Source organism: Macaca mulatta, chromosome 16, assembly GCF_049350105.2.
Source record: "Macaca mulatta isolate MMU2019108-1 chromosome 16, T2T-MMU8v2.0, whole genome shotgun sequence".
In the NCBI taxonomy this organism is placed as follows: domain Eukaryota; kingdom Metazoa; phylum Chordata; class Mammalia; order Primates; family Cercopithecidae; genus Macaca; species Macaca mulatta.
This window is the reverse complement of record NC_133421.1, coordinates 47,925,515-47,949,566: the sequence shown is the minus strand read 5'-3', so window position 1 is coordinate 47,949,566 and position 24,052 is coordinate 47,925,515. Positions and strand designations below refer to the sequence as shown.

At 38.1% G+C, this 24,052-nt stretch overlaps 1 protein-coding gene across 5 annotated transcripts in view; it reads left to right on the top strand.

Annotated features, from left to right (window-relative positions):
* Nucleotides 1-24,052, top strand: part of USP32 (ubiquitin specific peptidase 32) — a 220,997-nt gene that overhangs the window by 167,862 nt on the left and 29,083 nt on the right. For 2 of the 5 annotated variants that reach the window (XM_015120006.3, XM_028836231.2), the window contains exons 13-25: nucleotides 3,684-3,876; nucleotides 6,736-6,911; nucleotides 7,767-7,907; nucleotides 10,191-10,350; nucleotides 15,463-15,617; nucleotides 16,586-16,667; nucleotides 18,485-18,559; nucleotides 19,071-19,209; nucleotides 19,467-19,572; nucleotides 21,341-21,514; nucleotides 22,057-22,231; nucleotides 22,672-22,823; nucleotides 23,742-23,853. In XM_015120006.3, the coding sequence (XP_014975492.3) occupies nucleotides 3,684-3,876; nucleotides 6,736-6,911; nucleotides 7,767-7,907; nucleotides 10,191-10,350; nucleotides 15,463-15,617; nucleotides 16,586-16,667; nucleotides 18,485-18,559; nucleotides 19,071-19,209; nucleotides 19,467-19,572; nucleotides 21,341-21,514; nucleotides 22,057-22,231; nucleotides 22,672-22,823; nucleotides 23,742-23,853 (1,840 nt within the window). The remainder of the gene's footprint in view (nucleotides 1-3,683; nucleotides 3,877-6,735; nucleotides 6,912-7,766; nucleotides 7,908-10,190; nucleotides 10,351-15,462; nucleotides 15,618-16,585; nucleotides 16,668-18,484; nucleotides 18,560-19,070; nucleotides 19,210-19,466; nucleotides 19,573-21,340; nucleotides 21,515-22,056; nucleotides 22,232-22,671; nucleotides 22,824-23,741; nucleotides 23,854-24,052) is intronic. The other 3 variants (XM_015120007.3, XM_077970812.1, XM_077970811.1) reach the window with 3 other exon arrangements.

Here is a 24,052-nt window from a genome sequence, read left to right as displayed (position 1 = left end):
GGTGGAGGTTGCGATGACCCAACATTGCACCACTGCACTCCAGCCTGGGTGACAAAGCAAGACTCCATCTCAAAAAAAGGGGAAAAAAAAGTAATTTGTAATGCATCAACTTTATATAAATGGAATAAAGAAGTGAGTATAAATTTATAAAGAGATTACCTGCCAACAGTTTGATGGTTATTGAAACATCATTTAAGATCATTTATAGCAAGACTAAAGTGATTTTTCTGGAGGAAAACAAAGTGACTTGGAAGACTTTTAATTTTTGTCAAAGGTGGCGCTGTTACTCTTTCAAAATGGTTTTACTATCTGTCTTGCTCCATCTTTATGGGCAAGAAGCAAATGACCTGAAAACTAATTAAAATCTAAATCTTCTTCTAAAACACAAGTTCCAGAGCAAGTAGCCGATTTAATAACAAGTCAGTTTCTAAGCTCTCAGCATCTGGAGCGCATTATAAAAACAAATGCATGAGACTATAATCCTCACTAGGGCAATAGTTATTAATTCTGGCTGCATATGTAGTGAGATCACATACAGAACTTCAAAAATGAAAAAATGCCTTTGGCCAGGTGACTCATGCCTATAATCCTAGCACTTTGGGAGGCCAAGGCAGGAGGATTGTTTCAATCCTCCAGGAGTTTGAGACCAGTCTGAGTAACATATTGAGACCCCATCTCTATGAAAACTTTAAAAATTAGTTGGGCATGGTGAAGCATGTGTGTGGTCCTAGCTGAGGTGGAAGGATCACTTGAGCTCAGGAGGTTGAGGGTATAGTGAACTATGGGTGACCGAGCAAGACCCTGTCTAAGAAAAAAAGAGCCTTTGCTATACTCCAAACCAAATAAACCAAAAAGTGTAAGTGAAAAAAAAGTTGAACTGATTTAAATAATAAGGCACGTGTGTTTATGGAAAACTTTCTTTTGAAACCTAATTTAACCAGGTGAGGTGGCTCACACCTGTAATCCCAGCACTTTGGGTCACTGAGGCAGGAGGATTACCTGAGGCTAGAGTTTGAGACCTACCTGGGCAATATAGTAAGACTCCATTTCTACAAAAAAAAAAAAAAAAAAAAAAAAAAAAAAACGGAAGAGTTTCGCTCTGTTGCTGTGACTGGAGTGCAGTGGCGTGATCTCAGCTCAGTTCAACCTCTACCTCCTGGGTTGAGGCTATCCTCCCACCTCAGCCTCTCAGGTTACTGGGGACTAAAGGTGCGTGCCACCATGCCCCACTATTTTTTTTGTATTTTTTGTAGAGAAGGGGTCTAGCCATGTTGTCCAGGCTGGTCTCCAACTCCTGAACTCAAGTGATCCACCCACCTTGGCTCCCAAAGTGCAGGGATTACAGACGTGAGCCATCATCCCAGGCCAAAAATTGTTTTAATTAAAAAAAAAAAAAAAAGAAACCTAATTTAAATGTATTGTATTTTGTGTTGGTATGGTTCCATATTACTAGAAAAGTGAGAAGCTTGATATTATCTTTAAGAAAATTAACACTTAGGACTAATTTATACTTCTTTTTTGACATAGATCAGTTTGGTTCTACTGTCTTGTCTACAGGGTTTTGATTTCTAGGCTGGGCACAGTGGCTCACGCCTGTAATCCCAGCACTCTGGGTGGCCGAGGCAAGTGGATTGCTTGAGTTCAGGAGTTCGAGGCCTGTATGGTGAAACCCCATCTCTACTAAAAATACATCAATTAGCCGGGTGTGGTGGCAGGCACCTGTAGTTCCAGCTACTCAGGAGGCTGAGGCAGGAGAATCATTTGAAGCTAGAGGCAAAGGTTGCTGTGAGCCGGGACCGCACCACTGAACTCCAGCCTGGGCAACAGAGCTTGACTCTGTCTCAAAAAAAACAAAAACAAAAAAGAAAAAAAAAAGAATTTTGACTACTTTGGTGAATCATCTAAAAAAAATTGATGATCCAAAATGCATATGTAATATAGATACATATATTCCTAGTTATTAATCATTTTTTTAAGTATGGTCACCATTTTTCTCATATAATGCCATACAATTAACTTACATAAATAATTTTGCCATTTTTACTTAAAATTTAAAAAAAAATTTGGGCTACTCAAGTGAAGCAGTGGTAATGGACAAGGAACATAGAAATTTGTAACTGGTTGTGATTAATTAGTTGTTTAATCATATTTTCAAAGGAAACTTTGTCTTACTACTTTAAGTTAGAAAACTCGTGTCCGCTGGGCACAGTGGCTACGCCTGTAATCCTAGCCCTTTGGGAGGCCCAGGCAGGAGTATTGCTTGAGGCCAGGAGTTCAAGACTAACCTGGCCAACATAGTGAGACCCTGTCTCAAAAAAAAAAAAAAAAGTTATTGGGCATGGTGTCTCACGCCTGTAATCCCAGCACTTTGGGAGGCCCAGGCAGGCAGATAACCTAAGGTCAGGAATTCAAGACTAGCCTGGCCGGTATGGTGAAACCGTGTTTCTACTAAAAATACAAAAATTCTCCGGGCATGGTGGCACGCACCTGTAATTCCAGTTACTCGGGAGGCTGAGGCAGGAGAATTGCTTGAACCTGGGAGGTGGAGGTTGCAGTGACCCGAGATCGTGCCACTGCATTCTAGCCTGGGTGATACAGTGAGACTCTGTCTCAAAAAAAAAAAAAAAGAAAAGGAAACTAGTGTCACTTGCCAGAAATAGAAGGCAATAATATTATTAAATTCCAGCTAATAGTATTGTCTTTTGAAGACTGCTATTTAGGACTGTTCTCTCTTTGTTAAAAACAGAAATAGAGAAAATATCAAATGTTAGATTAGCATATTAGCACCATATAAACAATACAATGTTTGGTGAAAGCAGAAAAATATGATTTTTTTTTTTTTTTTTTTTTTGAGAAAGAGTCTCACTCCGTTGCCTAGGCTGGAGTACAGTGGCGTGATCTCAGCTCACTGCAACCTCCGCCTCCCGGGTTCAAGCGATTCTCTTGCCTCGGCCTTCCGAGTAGCTGGGATAACAGGAGCCCTCCACCATGCCCAGCTAATTTTTGTATTTTTAGTAGAGATGGGGTTTCACCATGTTGGTCAGGCTGGTCTTGAACTCCTGACCGTAAGTGATCTGTCTGCCTTGGACTCCCAAAGTGCTGCGATTAAAGGTGTGTTTAGTTATTGTAGAAAGTCACATAGCTATAAGTCATACATAGCAATGCCTTTCACTGTATGTACATACACCACTCATCTTTTACACATATATATTTTTTTCAGTCACAAGAACTAAAACACATAGTTATTGCTAAATGATGGAATCTGAGTACATGGGATATTTGTTTTCTTCATGTATTCTATATTTTCTACATTGACCATGTAATCTTTAATAATAAAAAAATTATATACATTCATGTACTATGAGAAGGAAAAGAAGAAAAAAATGTAAACTTTATTTACTTTTAATGTTAAAAAAAGGCTTCCAACAGAATAGAGTTTTATTACTTTATGTGGCACAAAATCCTTCACAGTCTGTTTTGTCTACCTTGCCAGTTTTATCTATACACATACTTTTCCTCCTTAAAGAGATTAAAATTTAGCTATGTATTAGAATGTTTTTAAATGTCTGTGGCCCGCCATAGGAGACTTAGAAAAGTAGGTAATTGTGAGATTCGTTTCTGAAGACTACGTAGTTGTCAGATTATTAAACTTTGCTTCTTATTCTCTGGTTTCCTGATTTTAGGATACCAACCCTGTGGTAATTGAGCCATCATCTGTTTTGAATGGAGGAAAATACTCATTTGGAACTGCAGTCCATCCTATGGAGCAGGTCGAAGATAAAATTGGAAGCAGCCTCAGTTATGTTAATACTACAGAAGAGAAATTTTCAGACAACATTTCTACTGCATCTGAAGCCTCAGAAACTGCTGGCAGCGGTAAATATGACCTATTCCCCTGAGGTTTATTGGTTTATTCCCCATGGATAGGTCTTTTTTTTTTTTTTTTTTTTTTTTTTCGAGACAGAGTTTCACTCTTTCACCCAGGCTGGAGTGCAGTGGCATGATCTCTGCTCACCGAAAGCTCCACCTTCCGGGTTCAAGCGATTCTCCTGCCTCAGCCTCCTGAGTAGCTGGGATTACAGGTGCCCACCATCACGCCCGGCTAATTTTTGTTTTTTTTTTTTAGTAGAGATGGGGTTTCACCATGTTGGCCAGGCTGGTCTTGAACTCCCGACCTCATGATCTGCCCACCTCAGCCTCCCAAAGTGCTGGGATTACAGGTGTGAGCCACCCTGCCCTGCCTCCCCATGGATAGTTATTAAGGGAGTCTAATTTGACAGAGGCTGTAGTGAATAGGATAATAGGAGATCAGGCTTCCATTAACGGAAATAAGTTTTAAATGAAATGGTCAATTGTAAAATTCTTGAATATATTAGTATTTTTACAAAGAAAACCTCTTTTCCATGTTATACTTCATTAAATATCTCAATATGGAAATATTTTCATTATTTTCTTTTGAGATAGGGTCTTGCTCTGTCACCCAGGCTGGAGTACAGTGGCAAAATCACAGCTTACTGCAGCCTCTGCCTCCTGGCCTCAAGCAGTTCTCCCACCTCAGCCTTCTAAGAAGCTGGGACTACAGGCACGTGCCACCATGCCCAGCTATTTTTGGGGGTTTTAATTTTAGAGATAGGGTTTTGCCATGTTGCCCAGGCTGGTCTCAAACTCCCAGGCTCAAGCGATCCTTCGGCCTCAGCCTTTGAAAGTGCTGGGATTACAGGCATGAGCCATCACACCTGGCTATTTTCATTATTTTCATCAATCAAGCCCCATCTTTCCATATTGCTATTAAATTTATTTAGTCAGTAAATTTAAATTTTCAAAGATAGTCATCTCCAGGACTCTCTCTAGCTATAAACATACTTTAATTAAATTAAATGCACCCCATAGCAGATTCTATCTATATTTCAGGCCAAAATATGGAGATTATTTTGTTAAAATACTGAGAAAGAATTCAGATGCCTCCCATAATTCCCTTTAGGTCTTGGTACTTACCTAAAACTTCATGTTTCCATATCTACAGGGAAGATGCTATGGTATTTCTGTGGCCCAGCCCAATTGAGTTGATTGCTAGTATTCTGGTACAGTAGCAGAACCCTCAGTCTTACCCTATTATTTATTTGTGTACTTAAAGAGACAGGGTGTCACTCTGTTGCCCAGGCTGTAGTGCAATGCCATGATCATAGCTCACTATGACCTCCAGTTCCTGGGCTTGAACGATCCTCCTGTCTCAGCCTACCTAGTAGCTAGGACTGCAGGTGTACACTGCCACACACAGCTAATTTTTTAATTGTTTTGTAGAGATGAGGTCTCATGTTTCCTGTGCTGGTTGCAATCTTCTGGCTTCAAGCAGTCCTCCAGCCTTGGCCTCCCAAAATGCTGAGATTACAGGCATAAGCCACTGCACCTAGCCTGTTATTATTTCTTTTTGTTGTTGTTGTTGAGACGGAGTCTCGCTCTGTCGCCCAGGCTGGAGTGCAGTGGCGTGATCTCTGCTCGCTGCAAGCTCCACCTCTCAGGTTCACGCCATTCTCCTGCCTCAGCCTCCCGAGTAGCTGGGACTACAGGGGCCCACCACCACACCTGGCTAATTTTTTGTACTTTTAGTAGAGACAGGGTTTCACAGTGTTAGCCAGGATGGTCTCGATCTCCTGACCTTGTGATCTGCCCACCTTGGCCTCCCAAAGTTCTGGGATTACAGGCATGAGCCACCACGCATGGCCCTGTGTTATTATTTCTTCCAAGATATTTTCCTTTTCTGTGGAAGGTGTAAGCAGATTGGACAGAGCTAGCATTTTCTTTACAAAGCTCCTTGTAGAATCTGCTTCTTCCCTCCCTTTCTGATATTATAAAGATCACTTAGCAGTCCTACAAGTGCTGTCATCAGCTTTAACACCAGGATTATTTCTTAACCCCATCTAAAGATCTTGTTTGGTATGTGCTTACCATATAACCTGTGACACCCAAAGGCTGCATATCACAGGCAGAAGTTTACAAAGTAATGACTGCTAGAATGTTTACCAAAGATTAGCATGTAGTTGACAGTTGAAATGCCTTAAAATACCACTGAGGTTCACAACTCTAAGCCATGGTTAATCATTTTCTGTGCATATTTTCCTATTGTAAAGATAATGTGTTTCTTTCAAAAGAACTCGTGAACATTGAGTTCATAGATAAAATAGGATCTATTCACACTGAGGTTCACAGCTCTAAACCATGGTTAATCATTTTCTGTGCATATTTTCCTATTGTAAAGGTAATGTATTTCTTTCAAAAGAATTCGTGAACATTGAGTTCATAGATAAAATAGGATCTAGCTCCCAGTATTCTTTTGTTGGAATTCTTGTTTTAGTTCTTTTTAATTTAGTGACTTCATATCACCATTATCTACCGAGAACATTTGGAATATTTTTCTAGTTTTAGGAAAATAATTAAAGGATGCTATATGAAAGCCCAGCTACTTAGCCAGCTCCTCCCTTCCAATAGGAGGACATATAATTCTCGTTATGAATTATTAGATATTCTAATAATTTTAAAAGCTCTTATTTTTAGTACCATGCTATGTATTGTCCAGAGAAGGATAACATTTCCTGTCTTCTACAGAACTACCAGAATCTGAATCTGTACGGACATGTCAACAGAGTAGTACAATACATGGGCATTGAGTTCATGTCCTCAAGCCTGTTTATGTATAATAACTAAAAATAAGAGATTCCATCCTCTTTTTTTTCATAGGCTTTCTGTATTCTGCCACACCAGGGGCAGATGTTTGCTTTGCTCGACAACATAACACTTCTGACAATAACAACCAGTGTTTGCTGGGAGCCAATGGGAATATTTTGTTGCACCTTAACCCTCAGAAACCAGGGGCTATTGATAATCAGCCGTTAGTAACTCAAGAACCAGTAAAGGTAAGTAATTTTACATCTAAACTTAAAATTATTCTCTTGCAAGCTATTAATAAATTTCATTTCAGAGGTTTTAGCACATAGCAAAACATTGGAGGTTCATTTAATTACTCTATTATAGATGGAAATCTCTTTGTATAGTACATTTCTGTGAGAATATTTATGATTTGGAACTTATATAGAAGTAGTTTAGTGACCCTTGGTAATATTGTTATTCTTACTTAGGACAGCTATTCTGAAAATGTTGTTTCACATACACTATGAGTTTTTTTTTTCCCCCCAAACTAGTATTTTTTATTGTTTGAAAGAAATCTGTGAAGTTATTTCAAGTACTTTGGTGATTTTTCCAAGTGATATGCTTTGAGTTTCATTTCTTCCATAGTTTATTTTGAAAGTCAAAAATAAAAATCTCTCATTAAAAATTCAGTTTTTTGGCTGGGTGTGGTGGCTCACGCCTGTAATCCTAGCACTTTGGGAGGCCGAGGTGGGCAGATCACCTGAGGTTAGGAGTTCGAGACCAGCCTGGCCAACATGATGATATCCTGTCTCTACTAAAAATGCAAAAATTAGCCCGGTATGGTGACGTGTGCCTGTAATCCCAGCTACTCAGGAGGCTGAGGCAAGATAATCGATGGAACCCCGGAGGCGGAGGCTGCAGCGAGCCAAGATCGTGCCACTGCACTCCAGCCTGGGCGACAGAACAAGACTCCATCTCCAAAAAAAAAAAAAATTAAGTTCGTCCAGCAACATGAAACTCGGTGGTGATATATGAGTTTGTTTTCCTACATGTAGGTATTGCTGAGACCCAAAAACCTTTGTAATATTGAAAGTCAACATTGTCATTCTATTCTTTCTCAGGCTACATCATTAACACTAGAAGGAGGACGATTAAAACAAACTCCACAGCTGATTCATGGAAGAGATTATGAAATGGTCCCAGAACCTGTGTGGAGAGCGCTTTATCATTGGTATGGAGCAAACCTGGCCCTACCTAGACCAGTAAGTATAGCTATTAGTGCCTTGTATAAGGAGCAGTCATAGATGGGGGTCTTCTGTTACTTTTTCTACATGACTCTCACCACAAACTAGCTCTTACCTTGTGGTAGAAGAGTGTTCTGAACCTGTTTGGATTAACTGAACAATGTTAGGTTCCTTCACATTCATTCATTCATTCATAAATAAAGGCAAGGAAATAGGAGGCTGTTGAATGTGTTATCCACATAAAAGTAGACATCACCTAAGATATGCGGAACTTAGGCTGGAGGGAAAGACAGGCCAAGAGCCAGTGCCAAAAAGTTCAGTGAATGTAGGGTGTGGTACAGCGGTTATTTCTGAAACTACTATTCCCAACAGTCATACAGGTATCTAGTTAGGGACTGGATTCTTCTTGTAGCTTTTGGTGGATTTTTGTGGTTTATGTTTTTGAAAGAGGGGCATATAAAAGATCACAGCATAGGATAACAGAATATTATATTAAAATATTAGTATATAGCACCATTTGTTGTGCTTACACAGTAAACAGCACTTGGTACTCTGTACACTCACTTTTTACATTGTTGATGCAGTAAAATATAACAAGACGTTTTGGTGGGGATTTTTTGGTGTATTAAGAAACACTCTTCTGCCTGTAATCCCAGCACTTTGGGAGGCCAAGGTGGGCGGATCACGAGGTCAGGGGGTCGAGACTAGCCTGGCCAACATAGTGAAACCCCGTCTCTAATAAAAATACAGAAATTAGCTGGTGTGGTGGCACGTGCCTGCACTCCCAGCTACTCGTTAGGCTGAGGCAGGAGAATCGTTTGAACCCAGGAGGCAGAGGTTATAGTGAGCCAAGACTGCACCATTGCACTCCTGCCTGGGTGACAGAGTGGGACTCCATCTCAAAAAAAAAGAAACACTCTTCCCTTTATAATGTCCAAGTTAAAACTTCCTTATGCCAGGAAGGTTTTGTATAGATGAGATATGGTACCTTAACTTCTAAAAGAGTAAAAATCTGTTATAAAACAGACTAATGTAATTTTGATGTTGATTTTGAGTTCCTAATAATTATGTTTATGAAAAATAACTTGAAGCTGCAGGGTTGGAACAATCATCCCACCTCACCCTCCCCAGTAGCTAAGACTACAGGCACACACCACCATAACAGCTAATTTTTAAATTTTTTAAGAGACAGAATCTTGTTGTATTGCCCAGGCTGGTCTGGAACTCCTGGTCTCAAGCAGTCCTTCTGCCTTGGCCTCCCAAAGTACTGGTATTACAGGCATGAACCACTGCACCTGGCCTGTAGTGTTGTTTTTATTTGATTCTTTATTGCTTCCTCTTGATACTAAAAAAAAAGGTTCTGTTGCAGAAGATACTGGTTACGAGAGTAAAGGAAAATAAAACCTGGTCACCTGAGACTTAAAAGACTCTGTAAGAGTTTCTGTTTTAAAGAGTTTCAGTGTTAACCCTGCTATCCTTTTAGAATATGAAATTGATAATGTACTACTCTTACAATATTTTGATAATTAAATGTTTTCCTGTGTCTGTGGGCTTGTAAGCAGGTTAAAACTACTTAAAAACCCTGTTCCAATCATGTGAAATCTGAGTTTTTTACATCCGAATGTTTTGTTTAAGTCATAGACAAAACATATGAACAGACTGGTTACACAAGTAGAACATAGTAAATTTTTATGTGGGAACAGTTGTGTCCTCACTACTAATACAAAAAATAAAATTTTAAGTAATTTATAATACTCTTCATATTAACAAAATGTGGATGTTTCTAAATGATGTCCAGTGATAAGGTTTTATGAGAGTAGTATACTCATACATTACTGGCAATAGTGTAAATTGCTAAACTTTAGATGGCAGCATGACTATATAGCTAATGAATACTTCCATAGTTTTTGACTTTTAACTCAATTTTTATTAATTTGTCCTTAAAATGTCAGTCATTTATATACATGAAACATGTTAAAATGAAAAGGCTGATGGTGTGAGGGTAGTAGAATTATAGATAATACTTAAAGGAGTTTTTTTTCCTCAGTGTTGTTACTTGCTTTTAAATAAAAGGGGAGAAGATATCTACAAGGAGTTATAATCTTAGGAAATGGGTTTCAGAGCAGGAATTTAACAGTATTCAGATTCATATAACTTAAATGTGTGAGTTTCAGTAATTACTGAAATGTAGCTAGTGAACTTGTTGGACATTTGGTTTAGAAATAAATCTCATAAGTTAGATTAAAATGGCAAGTTTTGTTTCTTTTTTTAGTGGTCTCTTTTTATCTTTTAAAACAATAGGTGATCAAGAACAGCAAGACAGACATCCCAGAGCTGGAATTATTTCCCCGCTATCTTCTCTTCCTGAGACAGCAGCCTGCCACTCGGACACAGCAGTCTAACATCTGGGTGAATATGGGTATGATGAGCCTGAGAATGTTTCCTCAGCATTTCCCGAGAGGTAACTTAAGAATGCAGCAAGAATACCATGCATTTCCTGAAAAAAAAAAAAAAGAAGAAAACTATGTTGCTCGAAGTCTGGTGCCACTGTATTGATACACATTCCCATCAGCTTTCCTACAGATTTCAGTAATTAATTTTTACGGGTCTTAGATCTACGGTCATGCGCAAGACTAGATGAGGGGTCGAAGCAAAAATCCCAACAGCAAACTGAGATAGGATGTTTCCTTTTCTACTTACAAAGAAAATAAATAGAAATATATTTTACGTGCTTTATTTCTTTGAGATAAGCCATTGTAAATTGTTACTAGACTAAGTAGTAGTCTACCAGTCATTGACTGGTCTTTTCAACTCCACTCAAATTTGTAAAATGTAATGCCTTTTATACTATCATTTTTGTTTTTTAAGGTTTTTGTTGTTGTTTGGTTTTTTGGCAAAACATGATACATTTCTCATGCTTGATCCTAAAGAGGGTTTATATAAGAGACAGACAGTACAGAGCAAAAGGGATATTTTTGAAAATTAAAGTGATATATTTGCTTTGAAAAAACATGAAGCCTATCAAAATGACATATAAATTAGTTCCCTTTTTAATGTATAACATGCAAAAAGTTGCCCTTTCATTTCTCTATAAGGTTAAACTTTATTGATGGGCAAGACTTTGCTCTGTGCTTTTGCTTTGCAAATATTTGAAATTATTCTTCAGCAGTAAAGAAATAATAAACTGGGCTCAGTGGCTCATGCCTGTAATCCCACACTTTGGGAGGCCGAGGTGGGCACATTACTTGAGGTCAGGAGTTCAAGACCAGCCTGGCCAACATGAACCCTGTCTCTACTAAAAATACAAAAATTAGCTGGGTGTGGTGGTGCTGTAATTTCAGCTACTTGGGAGGCTGGGGCAAGAGAATCGCTTGAACCCAGGAGGTGGAGGTTACAGTGAGCCAAGATCACACCACTGCACTATAGCCTGGGTGACGGAGTGAGACTCTGTCTCAAATAATAATAATAAGGAGCAACCATTTACACAAATTATCAGACTATGTTAACAATACCAGCATGTTATTATAATTAAAATAACTTAGTATGCAAGAACTACCTCTAAACCCCAACCAAAATAAGTACTCTGTCTCCTTTGAAATTGAACAGGGTTAGTTTTGTATCTTCATTAAAGGTTATGTTAATATAATATATAAAGATTCTTTTTTTTTTGTTTTTGAGACGGAGTCTTGCTCTTTCGCCTAGGCTGGAGGGCAGTGGCACGATTTCAGCTCACTGCAAGCTCCGCCATTCTCTTGCCTCAGCCTCTTGAGTAGCTGGGACTACAGGCACCCGCCACCACGCCCGGCTAATTTTTTGTATTTTTAGTAGAGATGGGGTTTCGCTGTGTTAGCCAGGATGGTCTCAATCTCCTGAACTCATGATCCACCCGCCTCAGCCTGTTTGGTAAGAATTCTTTCTTTTTTTTTTTTTTTTTTTTTTTTTGAGACGGAGTCATGCTCTGTCGCCCAGGCTGGAGTGCAGTGGCCGGATCTCAGCTCACTGCAAGCTCCGCCTTCCCGGGTACACGCCATTCTCCTGCCTCAGCCTCCCAAGTAGCTGGGACTACAGGCGCCCGCCACTTCGCCCGGCTAGTTTTTTGTATTTTTTAGTAGAGACAGGGTTTCACCGTGTTAGCCAGGATGGTCTCAATCTCCTGACCTCATGATCCGCCCGTCTCGGCCTCCCAAAGTGCTGGGATTACAGGCTTGAGCCACCGCGCCCGGCCAAGAATTCTTTCAAAAATGTTTGGTAACAATTATAGCAAAGCATTGGCCTCTGCCTACCAAACTTTGTCTTTGGGGAAAACAGCAAAATCAAAGAACAGTGAGGCCGGGCATGGTGGCCGATGTCTGTAATCCCAACAGATTGGGAGGCTGGGGAGGAGGATCATTTGAAGCCAGGAGTTCGAGACCAGCCTGGGCAACATAGTAAGATCCTGTCTCTACAAAAAAATTTTTTAATTAGCTGAGCATAATGGTGTGCCCTGTAGTCTCAGCTACTCAAGAGGCTGAGGTGGGAAGATCTCTTAAGCCCAAGAGTTCAAGGCTGTGGTGAGCTATGATTATGCCACCATACTCCAGCCTGGGCAACAGAGCAAGAGCTTGTCTCTAAAAAAAATAAAGACAAAAAGAAGGAACCATATTTTTAAAAAGGAACAGTGAGATAGAACCTTTATGAAACATTCTTGATTTAATTTTCCGTTAGAAATATTAGCCTTGCTTCCATGGCACCCATTACAACTTTTTCAGTTCTCTTTGAAAGATAACATGAGGCCAAGTGCAGTGGCTCATGCCTGTAATCCCAGCACTTTGGGAGGCCGAGGCTGGTGAATCACCAGAGGTCAGGAGTTTGAGACCAACCTGGTCAACATGGCGAAACCCCATCTTTACCAAAAATACAAAAATTAGCCGGGTGTGGTGGGCAGGTGCCTGTAATCCCAGCTACTCGTGAGGGTGAGGCATGAGAACTTCTTGAACCCAGGAGGCAGAGGTTGCAGTGAGCCGAGATCGCACCACAGCACTCCAGCCTGGGCAACAGAGTGAGACTCTGTCTCAAACAAAAAAATAAAAGAAAGATAACATGAGAGGCAAGATGTGTTGCTGTGCTTTTAGTAGGTATTCTTTGTAACTCTTGTGCTGATCCTAGATTTTTGCTGCTTCTATAAATTCTGCTAGATTTGTTGGTGCTATTCAAAAGCACAACATTATGTATAATAAGTGGCTGCCTGCTTAATGAGCTATGCTATAAAAACTTTCTAAAACTCAAATTTTTGTATTGTGGCTTAGGACAATAGAGATTGACTTGAACAGTATAAACTATATGCTCTTGAATCCTAGAACTGCGTATTTCAGATGCTCCAAATTTGTTTTTAGTTTGAAATTTTATTCCTTGCTAATTAGTTGTGAAATCAATCATTAATCATTTTAAATTTTATAAAAATATGCTTTCTTGCTGTACTCTTATAACTAATCCTAAAATGTATAATTGGAGAAATTTGCTCTTTTGTTTTCTTTTAGAGATTATCCTTTGCTTGTTAATTGTAAAAGATTTGCTTGCTATGTGTTTAAAAACTGATCACGGATTTTGTTCTGCCGTAACATAATGTTCATCTTTCTCAAATACTCAATTTGTTACAGTTGTTTACTAGGCTCTTTTATTCCTTTTGAAGTGACAAGTATTCAAACCTTGTTACAGTTACAATGACTTAAATGTAGCCTTTTCTACAGACAAGGCCATAGAAGGCGTTGTTTTTAGATGACTTTTTAGCCTACCTTAGGTGAGGGAATTCCTTTTCTGAGGTTCTAAAAATGTAGATGATGCCCACATTTTTCTCAGCTTTATTTAGTGAGGAAGACTCACTAAAAACATGTTTCAGGAAGAAAAAAAATCTAACTCATGGTTGAATGGGTGGAAAATTATTTGGAATGTACATTATATTGATAAGTTTATATTTTTAAGTTGGGTTGCTTGATAAAATACAGCCTCGGCAGAGATGACTGTTTTAAGCCACAGCTTTTGTCTAGATTTTTGGCTAAATAGTTAACCAGGGTTTGATGAGCTTTTTTTTTTTTTTTTTGCCGCCTCTCTTTGATTTCCGTAATCTCTTGTCATTTCATACCTCTCCTCTTTTGAAGTATGTAGTGAGACCTGATATATTCTTTCTTCACTCTTTATTCTTTTCCCCTGTATTACCACTCCTTATTTCTACCTTTAGCCCTTCAGGAATTCAAGGTCATGTCTGTCATCATCTTACTGGGTGGACAGGCTAATATGATTTTTTTTTCCTTATAGGGCATTTACTTATTTGGCCATGGAAAACTTCTTGGCTGCATTTTGAAACTCTGTTTTGGCCAAGTGTGGTAGCTCACACACTTGTAATATCAGTTTGTAATCCCAGCACTTTGGGAGGCCAAGGTGGGATGATTCCCTGAGCCCTGGAGTTCAAGACCAGCCTGGGTAGGAAGCTAAGGTGCGAGGATCACTTGAATGAGGGAGGTTGAGGCTGCACAGAGCCATGATTGCTGCACTGCACTACAGCCTGAGCAACAGAATGAGACCTTATCTCAAATAATGATAATAATGATAATAATAATAATAATAAACTCTTTTTGGCTGTGTAGAGTCTATACCTATTTAGAATTTTAAGTTGAATTCTTTTTTTTTTTAAATTGATATGTAATAGATATACCTATGTTTTCTGGTGCAGGTGTACCACTGTGCCAGATAATTGAGCTACTTAATGACTGAGAGTGATGGGATTAGTGATTCAAAGAAAGTTTAGGAAAGTGGACCAGGTGAATCCAATTATCTATCTGTGAGATTCAAATCCCATCCCATTTTCTCTCTTCCACTGAGGTTTTTCTTTTTTTTAACTCTGTCTTAATTTTTTTTTCCACTGAGTTTTATTTCATTTTGCTATTGACTGTGACTCAGCTGAGTGCAGCCAGATATCAATGCCAATTGTTTTCTGGCATGTTCCTACTCTTCTTGGTATCCAAATATTGCCAGTTATTTAGACCTTGGGCCTTGGGCCTTTGCTCATCTTTTCAAAGTTGAGACTTTGGACTTTAAAACACCTGGAAGGCTGGGCTTGGTGGCTCACGTCTGTAATCCCAGAACTTTGGGAAGCCAAGGCAGGTGGATCACTTGAGCCCAGGAGTTAGAGACCAGCCAGGGCAACATGGCCAAGACCCTGTCTCTACCCAAAAATATACAAAAATTAGCCAGATGTGGTGGCATATGCCTGTAGTACCAGCTACTCAGGAGGCTGAGGTGGGAGGATTGCTTGAGCCCTGGAGGTGGAGGCTACGGTGAGCCAAAATCACAGCACCGCACTCTAGCCTGGGCAGCATAACAAAACTCCATCTATTAAAAACAAACAAACAAACAAAAAGAACTTGGGTCTTCTGTCTACATTTTAAAGCTTTTTGGTACTCTTCATTTATAAAATTATTACACCTGTAGTTCTCATTTCTCATCATTATTTCCTAAAATAGTATGGTCCCCATTGGTGAGAGGGGTGCTTCTTTTTTCACATCTGCCTTTTTTCTTACTGTGATTACTGTAACCATAGGAAATGTACCTTCTCCGAATGCACCTTTAAAGCGGGTATTAGCCTATACAGGCTGTTTTAGTCGAATGCAGACCATCAAGGAAATTCACGAATATCTGTCTCAAAGGCTGCGCATTAAAGAGGAAGATATGCGCCTGTGGCTATACAACAGTGAGGTAAGAGGCATCTCAGAGTCATGGAGAGCCTGATTGTTGGTATTTTTAAAATTTTAAATAGTAAAAGAAATTTGCTAATCTTATTTGTATTGTTCCAATTTTAGTACACATGTTGCCAAAGAGCACAAGGATGATCAAATGTTAAATCATGTTTCATGAGTATGGGGATTTTGCCTATAGTAATTATGCTAAAAGCCATGTCTAGGATATCAGTGAAAAGTTCATCTTTTAAGATACTATCTGTGTACTTGTAATATTTGTCTCTAAGATCCATAATAGCAATTGATCAGCATGGACAGTACCATCTTACAAAGATTATTGCTACATATAAAGATTACATGTTTTACATGTTACAAATATTGTATGTTATATTATAAACTAATGGTGTGGCTCAACGCCTGTAATGCCAGCACTTTGGGAGGCCAAGATGGGTGGATCAACAGAGGTCAGGAGTTTGAGACCAGCCTGGCCAACAAGGTGGTGAAACCCTGTCTCTACTAAAAATACAAAAATTAGCTGGACTTGATGGCGTGCGCCTGTAGTCTCAGCTACTCAGAAGGCTGAATCAGGAGAATTGTTTGAACTCAGAGGTGGAGGTTGCAGTGAGCCTAGATAGCACCACTACACTCCAGCCTGGGCAACAGAGCCACACTCTATCTCAAAAAAAACAAAAACAAAAGCAAACAAACAAAAAAAAACTTATTCATGTAACCAGCCACCACCTGTTCCCCAAAAACCTATTGAAATTTTTAAAAAGAGAAAGATAATGCTTATGAAGTATACATTGTCTTTCTCTCATATTGCCACTCAAATTATAAATATTTATGAACAACTATAGTAGGCCAGATATTTGTGATATAAGTTATGTAACTACAAATAATTTTTTTTAATTGTTACTCATTTTTATCTCTGTATTTGTTTCTAGTTTACTAACCAAATAACAAAAACATTTCCTCCTCCTTACACAGAACTACCTTACTCTTCTGGATGATGAGGATCATAGATTGGAATATTTGAAAATCCAGGATGAACAACACCTGGTAATTGAAGGTACAAGATGGAAGCATGCATCTATATTAAATTTTCAAGGGGAAGAATTTAAAGAGTTACTAATAACCCATTTTATAATTTTCCCCAAGACAACTATTATTTGATCATTATGTTTTTATGGTAAAGAAACCCTTTGGAAAAAAAAGAAAAAGAAAACCTTTTGAACTCTTATGTAATCCTACCATACAATTTAGATTGCTTTAAAGGAAAAATATCCTGTTTTTAGTCATTGACTGACAAAGGATGGGAATGGTAGATTTAAAAAAGTGAATTCAGAGGCCGGGCGCGGTGGTTCACGCCTGTAATCCCAGCACTTTGGGAGGCCGAGATAGGCAGATCACGAGGTCAGGAGATCGAGACCATCCTGGCTAACACGGTGAAACCCCATCTCTACTAAAAATACAAAAAATTAGTTGGGTGTGGTGGTGGGCGCCTGTAATCCCAGCTACTCGGGAGACTGAGGCAAGAGAATGGCGTGAGCTCGGGAGGCGGAGCTTGAAGTGAGCCGTCATGGCCCCATTGCACTCCAGCTTGAGGGACAGAGCGAGACTCCGTCTCAAAAAAAAAAAAAACAGTGAATTCAGTTTACAAATTTATAGTTCCTTAAAATTTTCAAGTTGCTGCTTTGAGTTTGAGTAAAGAGAACAACTTTCTTGCATAGTTAGTAGCACAGGCTTTCATTAGTCATCAACACTGGCTACTCACTGACAGAGCTACTTGTATATTCATAGATTTACACACTGGCATGCACATGTTATTAAAAACTTTTTAAGTGTATCTTTTCCCATCCAGTTTTGTGGCAACATTGTTAGTTGCCTTTGTATTAAAATGAATAGGCTGGGCGCAGTGGCTCATGCCTTTAATCCCAGCACTTTGGGAGGCTGAGGCGGGTGGATCACTTGAGGCCAGGAGTTCGAGACCAGCCTGGCCAACATGGTGAAACCTGTCTCTACTAAAAATACAAAAATTAGCTGGGTGTGGTGGCACGCGCCTGTAGTCCCAGCTACTCAGGAAGCTGAGGCACTGAGAATCAGTCAAGTCCAGGAGGCAGAGGTTGCAGTGATTCAAGATCATGTCACTGCACTCCAGCCTAGGGGACAAAACCAGACTGTCTCAAAAAAAAAAACAAAAACAAAAAATGGGAAAAAATTACCCTGACAGCTGTTACAATTTAAGAAAGAATTATAATATTCCTAATGTTTTAAGTATAAGAAATTCTATTGTTTCCGAACTTTAATTACTTCTGTAGATGGTTGAGTATAATTTTACTTCAAGTTGGTAATTGAGGGAAAGGATTATTCAAACCAAGTGACTTTAAAGTTCTCAATATGAAGAATAGGAATGGTTTTAGAGCCAATTACAGGCATGTGCTGCATAAAGATGTTTCAGTCAACAAAAGACCTGTGTACAGCGGTGGTCCCATAAGATTATAATACGATATTTTTACTTGTACCTTTTGTATGTTCTAACACGTTAGATACACGAATACTTACCATTATGTTACAGTTGCCTACAGTGTTCAATACAGTAACATGCTGTACAAGTTTGTAACCAAGGAGAAACAGCCTATACCGTACATAGCTTAGGTTTGTGTAAGTACACTCCGTGTTGTTCACACAAAGACATAATCACCTAGTGATGCATTTCTCAGGATGTAACTCTATTGTTAAGCAACGCATGTACTAAAATTAACTAGATTTTAAAACTTCTGATTTAGGAATAAGATGTCTTTAAAAAAAAAAAAAAAAAGCAGAAGCAATCGAGTGGGTGTAAATTAGATAGATAAGAAATTAACACATTCCTATCTGTCCTTCCAGTTCGCAACAAAGATATGAGTTGGCCTGAGGAGATGTCTTTTATAGCAAATAGTAGTAAAATAGATAGACACAAGGGTAAGTCTCCAGTATTATTTTTTAAAGAGATTATTTTAAATGTATTCTTTTTTTTTTCTTCTCTCAACTATTAAAGTGCTAATAACTTTTGGTTTTCTAGTTCAAAAGTAATTAGGCCCCTGCTTCTTTTTCTTTTTTCCTGAAGCAGCATTTGATGTTGGCAAACCCACCATCAAATTATTTTCCAGATTTCTAACTCTGCAATTAAATAATTTACATGTTTTAAAAGACATACTAGATAGAAGAAGAATTGTTTGAATTCTTTTGAAAAATCATAGCAATTAAAAAGAATAATTGCTGCTTCTGGGTTACAAATGAGCATGGATCATCACTGTTACCAGACACTCCATGAAAAGCCTTCTCTAGCATTTCAAAGACCTGCTAGAGAATTATTAGCACCATTTAGCTGATTATGAGAGTTATAAAAAATCTTTTCATTGAATGTAATTAACTGTTTGTGCTATGGCATATTACTACAGCTAAGCTTTGGTTCTCATATTGTTTGTTCCAGTTCCCACAGAAAAGGGAGCCACAGGTCTAAGCAACCTGGGAAACACATGCTTCATGAACTCAAGCATCCAGTGTGTTAGTAACACACAGCCACTGACACAGTATTTTATCTCAGGGAGACATCTTTATGAACTCAACAGGTAATCTTTCTTGAGTCACTGGCCTCTTAACTTGTGACTTTGATATAAACCCAATATCACCTAAATTTCCTCTTTTTTTACCCTGCGGGAGAAAGACTTTATCTTATTTGCCCTATTTAATATGAAATAGGCCAAGGAATACATCTCTTGTTTCAAAAAGAAAAGATATTTTGATGTGAGATGCTAGGCATTTTTGTGCCCACATGATTGTGATTTATAAGAATCTTTGGCAACAAATTTTCCTCTCAAACTTCTAGGACAAATCCCATTGGTATGAAGGGGCATATGGCTAAATGCTATGGTGATTTAGTACAGGAACTTTGGAGTGGAACTCAGAAGAATGTTGCCCCATTAAAGCTTCGGGTAAGCAGGTTAAAATAATATAAAAGTATGTAATTCCTAAATAGTTGTTTAATCATTTTTCTCTACTTGTTTTTTGTGTTTAGCCTTTTAGCTTAATAAATGTTTTTGGATCCTTCACTTGGTATAAACAAGATGCCAAATTCTTTTGCTTGTTTAAATATATGCAAAATACTACTGTATATGTAGTGGGTAGGAAAAAGACCAAAGGTGCACTGTAAATTTGGGATATCATTCATTTTACTAATTTGTCAAACATCTTATATGAAGAGTAAACCTTTTTTGGTAATACTTCACTATTAGCGATATTCTAACTGCAAGGTGGACCTCAGAGTCTTATTAATTACATCCAATCCAATACATTTTCAACATAACTAAGATAATTCTGTCTTTAGAATATAAAGAAGTAGGCTGGGCGCAGGGGCTCACGCCTGTAGTCTCAGCATTTTGGGAGGCCAAGGCAGGTGGATCACTTGAGGTCAGGAGTTCAAGACCAGCCTGGGCAACATGGCAAAACCCCGTCTCTACTAAAAAAAAATTAGCCGGGCATGGTGGCGCATGCCTGTAATCCCAGCTACTTGGGAGGCTGAGGCACAAGAAATGTTTGAACCTGGGAGGAGGAGTTTGCAGTGAGCCAAGATTGCACCACTGCACTCCAGTCTGGGCAACAGAGTAAGACTCTGTCTCCAAAAAGAAAAAAAAAACGTGGCAGGATGAATGAATGAAACTAATGAATTTAAGTTTTATATTAATATCAGATGTAGTAGATTTTAGTGAAGTTAGGATCATTCATTATTTTTATTTAAATACAAAGCAAAAGCTTTTTATATTACAAATTAATAACTATAATAGCTACACATTTAACTACTTACCTCTTGCCAGGCACTATTCTAATTAATGTATATGCATTAACTCATTTAATCCTCTAAGTAGTTCTATAATATAATGCAGTTAATAAAAGTTAGAATGCAACAAGACCAGAAAATGTGATTGCTGAAGACATTACATTATATAAAATACTATATACACATATTTTTTATACATATATTATGTATTATTATATACACATTATGCATGCATTGTGTATATATTATGTACCTATAAAGTATACTTTTTTTTTTTTTTTTTGAGACGGAGTCTTGCTCTTTTGCCCAGGCTGGAGTGCAGTGGCCGGATCTCAGCTCACTGCAAGCTCCGCCTCCCAGGTTTATGCCATTCTCCTGCCTCAGCCTCCCGAGTAGCTGGGACTACAGGCGCCCACCACCTTGCCCTGCTAGTTTTTTGTATTTTTTAGTAGAGACGGGGTGTCACCATGTTAGCCAGGATGGTCTCGATCTCCTGACCTCGTGATCCACCCGTCTCGGCCTCCCAAAGTGCTGGGATTATAGGCTTGAGCCACCGCGCCCGGCCAAAATATACATATTTTATATGCTTATAAAAATGTGTAAAACATTATAGAACAGGATTATCTTTCAATGCGAGCAAATGCTGTTTTAATATTTCTGTCTTAAATAACATCTATGTGCCTGAAGAACAGTTGATACTGAACTAAGGACACAGTATTGGCCAAAATACTTCTTTTTTTTTTTTGTCATTTGACATTAAGATTCAAAAGATTTCATGATTATCCAAAATATATTTGTTGAAATGGAGGCAGACTAAGTACTATACTATTTATTTTCTTACAATGGCTCTGATTGGATTATAGGACATACTCATTCCAAATTTTATGGGTAGGAAATAATGACCGTGACTCCTCTTATATTTATAGTGGACCATAGCAAAATATGCTCCCAGGTTTAATGGGTTTCAGCAACAAGACTCCCAAGAACTTCTGGCTTTTCTCTTGGATGGTCTTCATGAAGATCTCAACCGAGTCCATGAAAAGCCATATGTGGAACTGAAGGACAGTGATGGCCGACCAGACTGGGAAGTAGCTGCAGAGGTTTGTCAGTTTTGAGTTTCTAATGTAAGCAATAGACAAAATGTTCTGGCCACAAATACATGTAGCACAATTTAAATGCAAACTAAACTATTCTGAGATCAGAATTTTACTGCGAAAATGAAGGAATTTCTATCTGTATGCTTAATGCTTATGCAGTGTTGCCAAAACAAAAACACCTTTAATGAAAATAGAAAACTGTTGCTATTTCACATTGTAAACTTTATAGTACTGGATGTAGGAATAAGTATCCAGTGGAATTTAAAGAGTCCCCATAATTGCTAAAGTAATGCATACAGTGACCTATAGGCATGCTTTATACTTGTTAATGGACAAATAACTTTAATATTTACCATTGTTACTGTGATAAGAACAAATGAAAAATAGGATATTCCATCTCAATTTAATATTTTGTGGTAAATGAAGAGTAAGGATTATATTCTTTACATTTAAATCCAATATATTTAACCAGTTTCTTTGAATTTATATAGAAATGCCTCTCTTTTGGATTTTTGAGAGAAAATTCTCATCTTTTTTATTGCTAGGCCTGGGACAACCATCTAAGAAGAAATAGATCAATTGTTGTGGATTTGTTCCATGGGCAGCTAAGATCTCAAGTCAAATGCAAGACATGTGGGCATATAAGTGTCCGATTTGACCCTTTCAATTTTTTGTCTTTGCCACTACCAATGGACAGTTATATGCACTTAGAAATAACAGGTAGGTCGCAAAGTTCTGAAAAATTACTTGACTCCATTAAATTTGCTTTATTTAAATAGCCTGAATTTGTAAGCATAGTTGTTTGTTTACAAATAAAGACTGGTAGGCAGCATATTATAATCGAGCAACCTAATTTTAGGCATGACTTGAGGTTTGAAAGATTTAGATTGTGGCATGTTTTTTTAGTTTCAAATATGCCAGCAACTCTCTTTAAAACCCGCAAAGCCACTCAAGCTTTTATGTCAGATGAACACGAGAAAAATACTGATTTCACTCAATATTATCCTGAAGTACCATCTGTTTTCATGTTTACACATGAAATAAAAATTCTAGGCTGAAATATTTGCTTATATTTACAGGTCATATATATCTATACACAGTATGTAAGACTTTCGATGAAACCTGCATTTTACTGATAAAAGATCTTTTCTCTTTACTAGTGATTAAGTTAGATGGTACTACCCCTGTGCGGTATGGACTAAGGCTGAATATGGATGAAAAGTACACAGGTTTAAAAAAACAGCTGAGCGATCTCTGTGGACTTAATTCAGAGCAAATCCTTCTAGCAGAAGTACATGGTTCCAACATAAAGGTAATGTTAACTACTCTAAGAAACTTTTGATTCTATCCTTCAAAGATGACAGTTTTCTCAATTATTGTGATCACTTGTTATGTTATGTGACCAAGAGAGATACTAAAACATGACAAAAACTGAACAACAACAACAAAATGCCAAGTTTTCCAACCCAGAAACTTAAAAGAGTTTTCTACCAGAATAAAGGAATAATACTGGTGGTGGTATTTTTGAAGAAGGGAAATATGTAAGGCTGCCTATATGGAGTGATCTAGCTGTGTCACTATAGTATGGGTTTCCTCCAAAGACTGCTGCTGTTACCAAAGACTGCTACTATTACACTTGACAGCTCTTCTGTATTACCACTGTTACTAGAATTCTTCCTAGGTTAAAGTATTTTATGTATTTATGAATATGTGTTTTTAGTATTTATGAATATATATACTTGGTCTTTTAACACACTAAGAAATTAGAAGAGTAAAGACAAATTAACACCAATCATGTCTTTCTACATACCAGCTGGGGAAATAAATAATCTAATAAATATATTGCCTACTCTAAGCTCCTGCAACTGGTATTATTTATATTCATCTTTGGGATTTCTGAACACACGCCCACCTCATTGACATTTTCTTAATATGAAATGTAAAAATGGGGTCTCTGAGAGTTGGAATTTAGATCCCTGAAACGAAGACAAAACTGAAGAAGTCAGTCATATACAACGCACTTCTTCCTGTGGAAAGAGATACTAGTTCGACAGTTGAGCTTAGTTTTCAGTTATTTTTATCAAGCATTCATCCTTTATGTAGTTGAAATCATCTTGTTGGTTTTACGGATGAAAGCACCTAAGACATTCTTTTGAAATACATTAGAGAGATAACTTTTCCATTTTATCTGAAACATCTCCCCCTTCTCATCTTGCTGCTGCTTCTGTAGAACTTTCCTCAGGACAACCAAAAAGTACGACTCTCAGTGAGTGGATTTTTGTGTGCATTTGAAATTCCTGTCCCTGCATCTCCAATTTCAGCTTCTAGTCCAACACAGACAGGTAAGATAGAACTAGAACTCCTTCTCATGATTGCACCTTTAAATGTTTGTCTAAGAGTTGTCATCTTTTTTATATTTCTTCATGCTGAAGATACTATAGCAGAATAATTTTGGAACCCAAGGGAAACCTTACTGATTATTCCATATTTTTTAGATGAGAAACCTAAAATTTAGGGAACCCAAGTGACTTCAGTTAGATA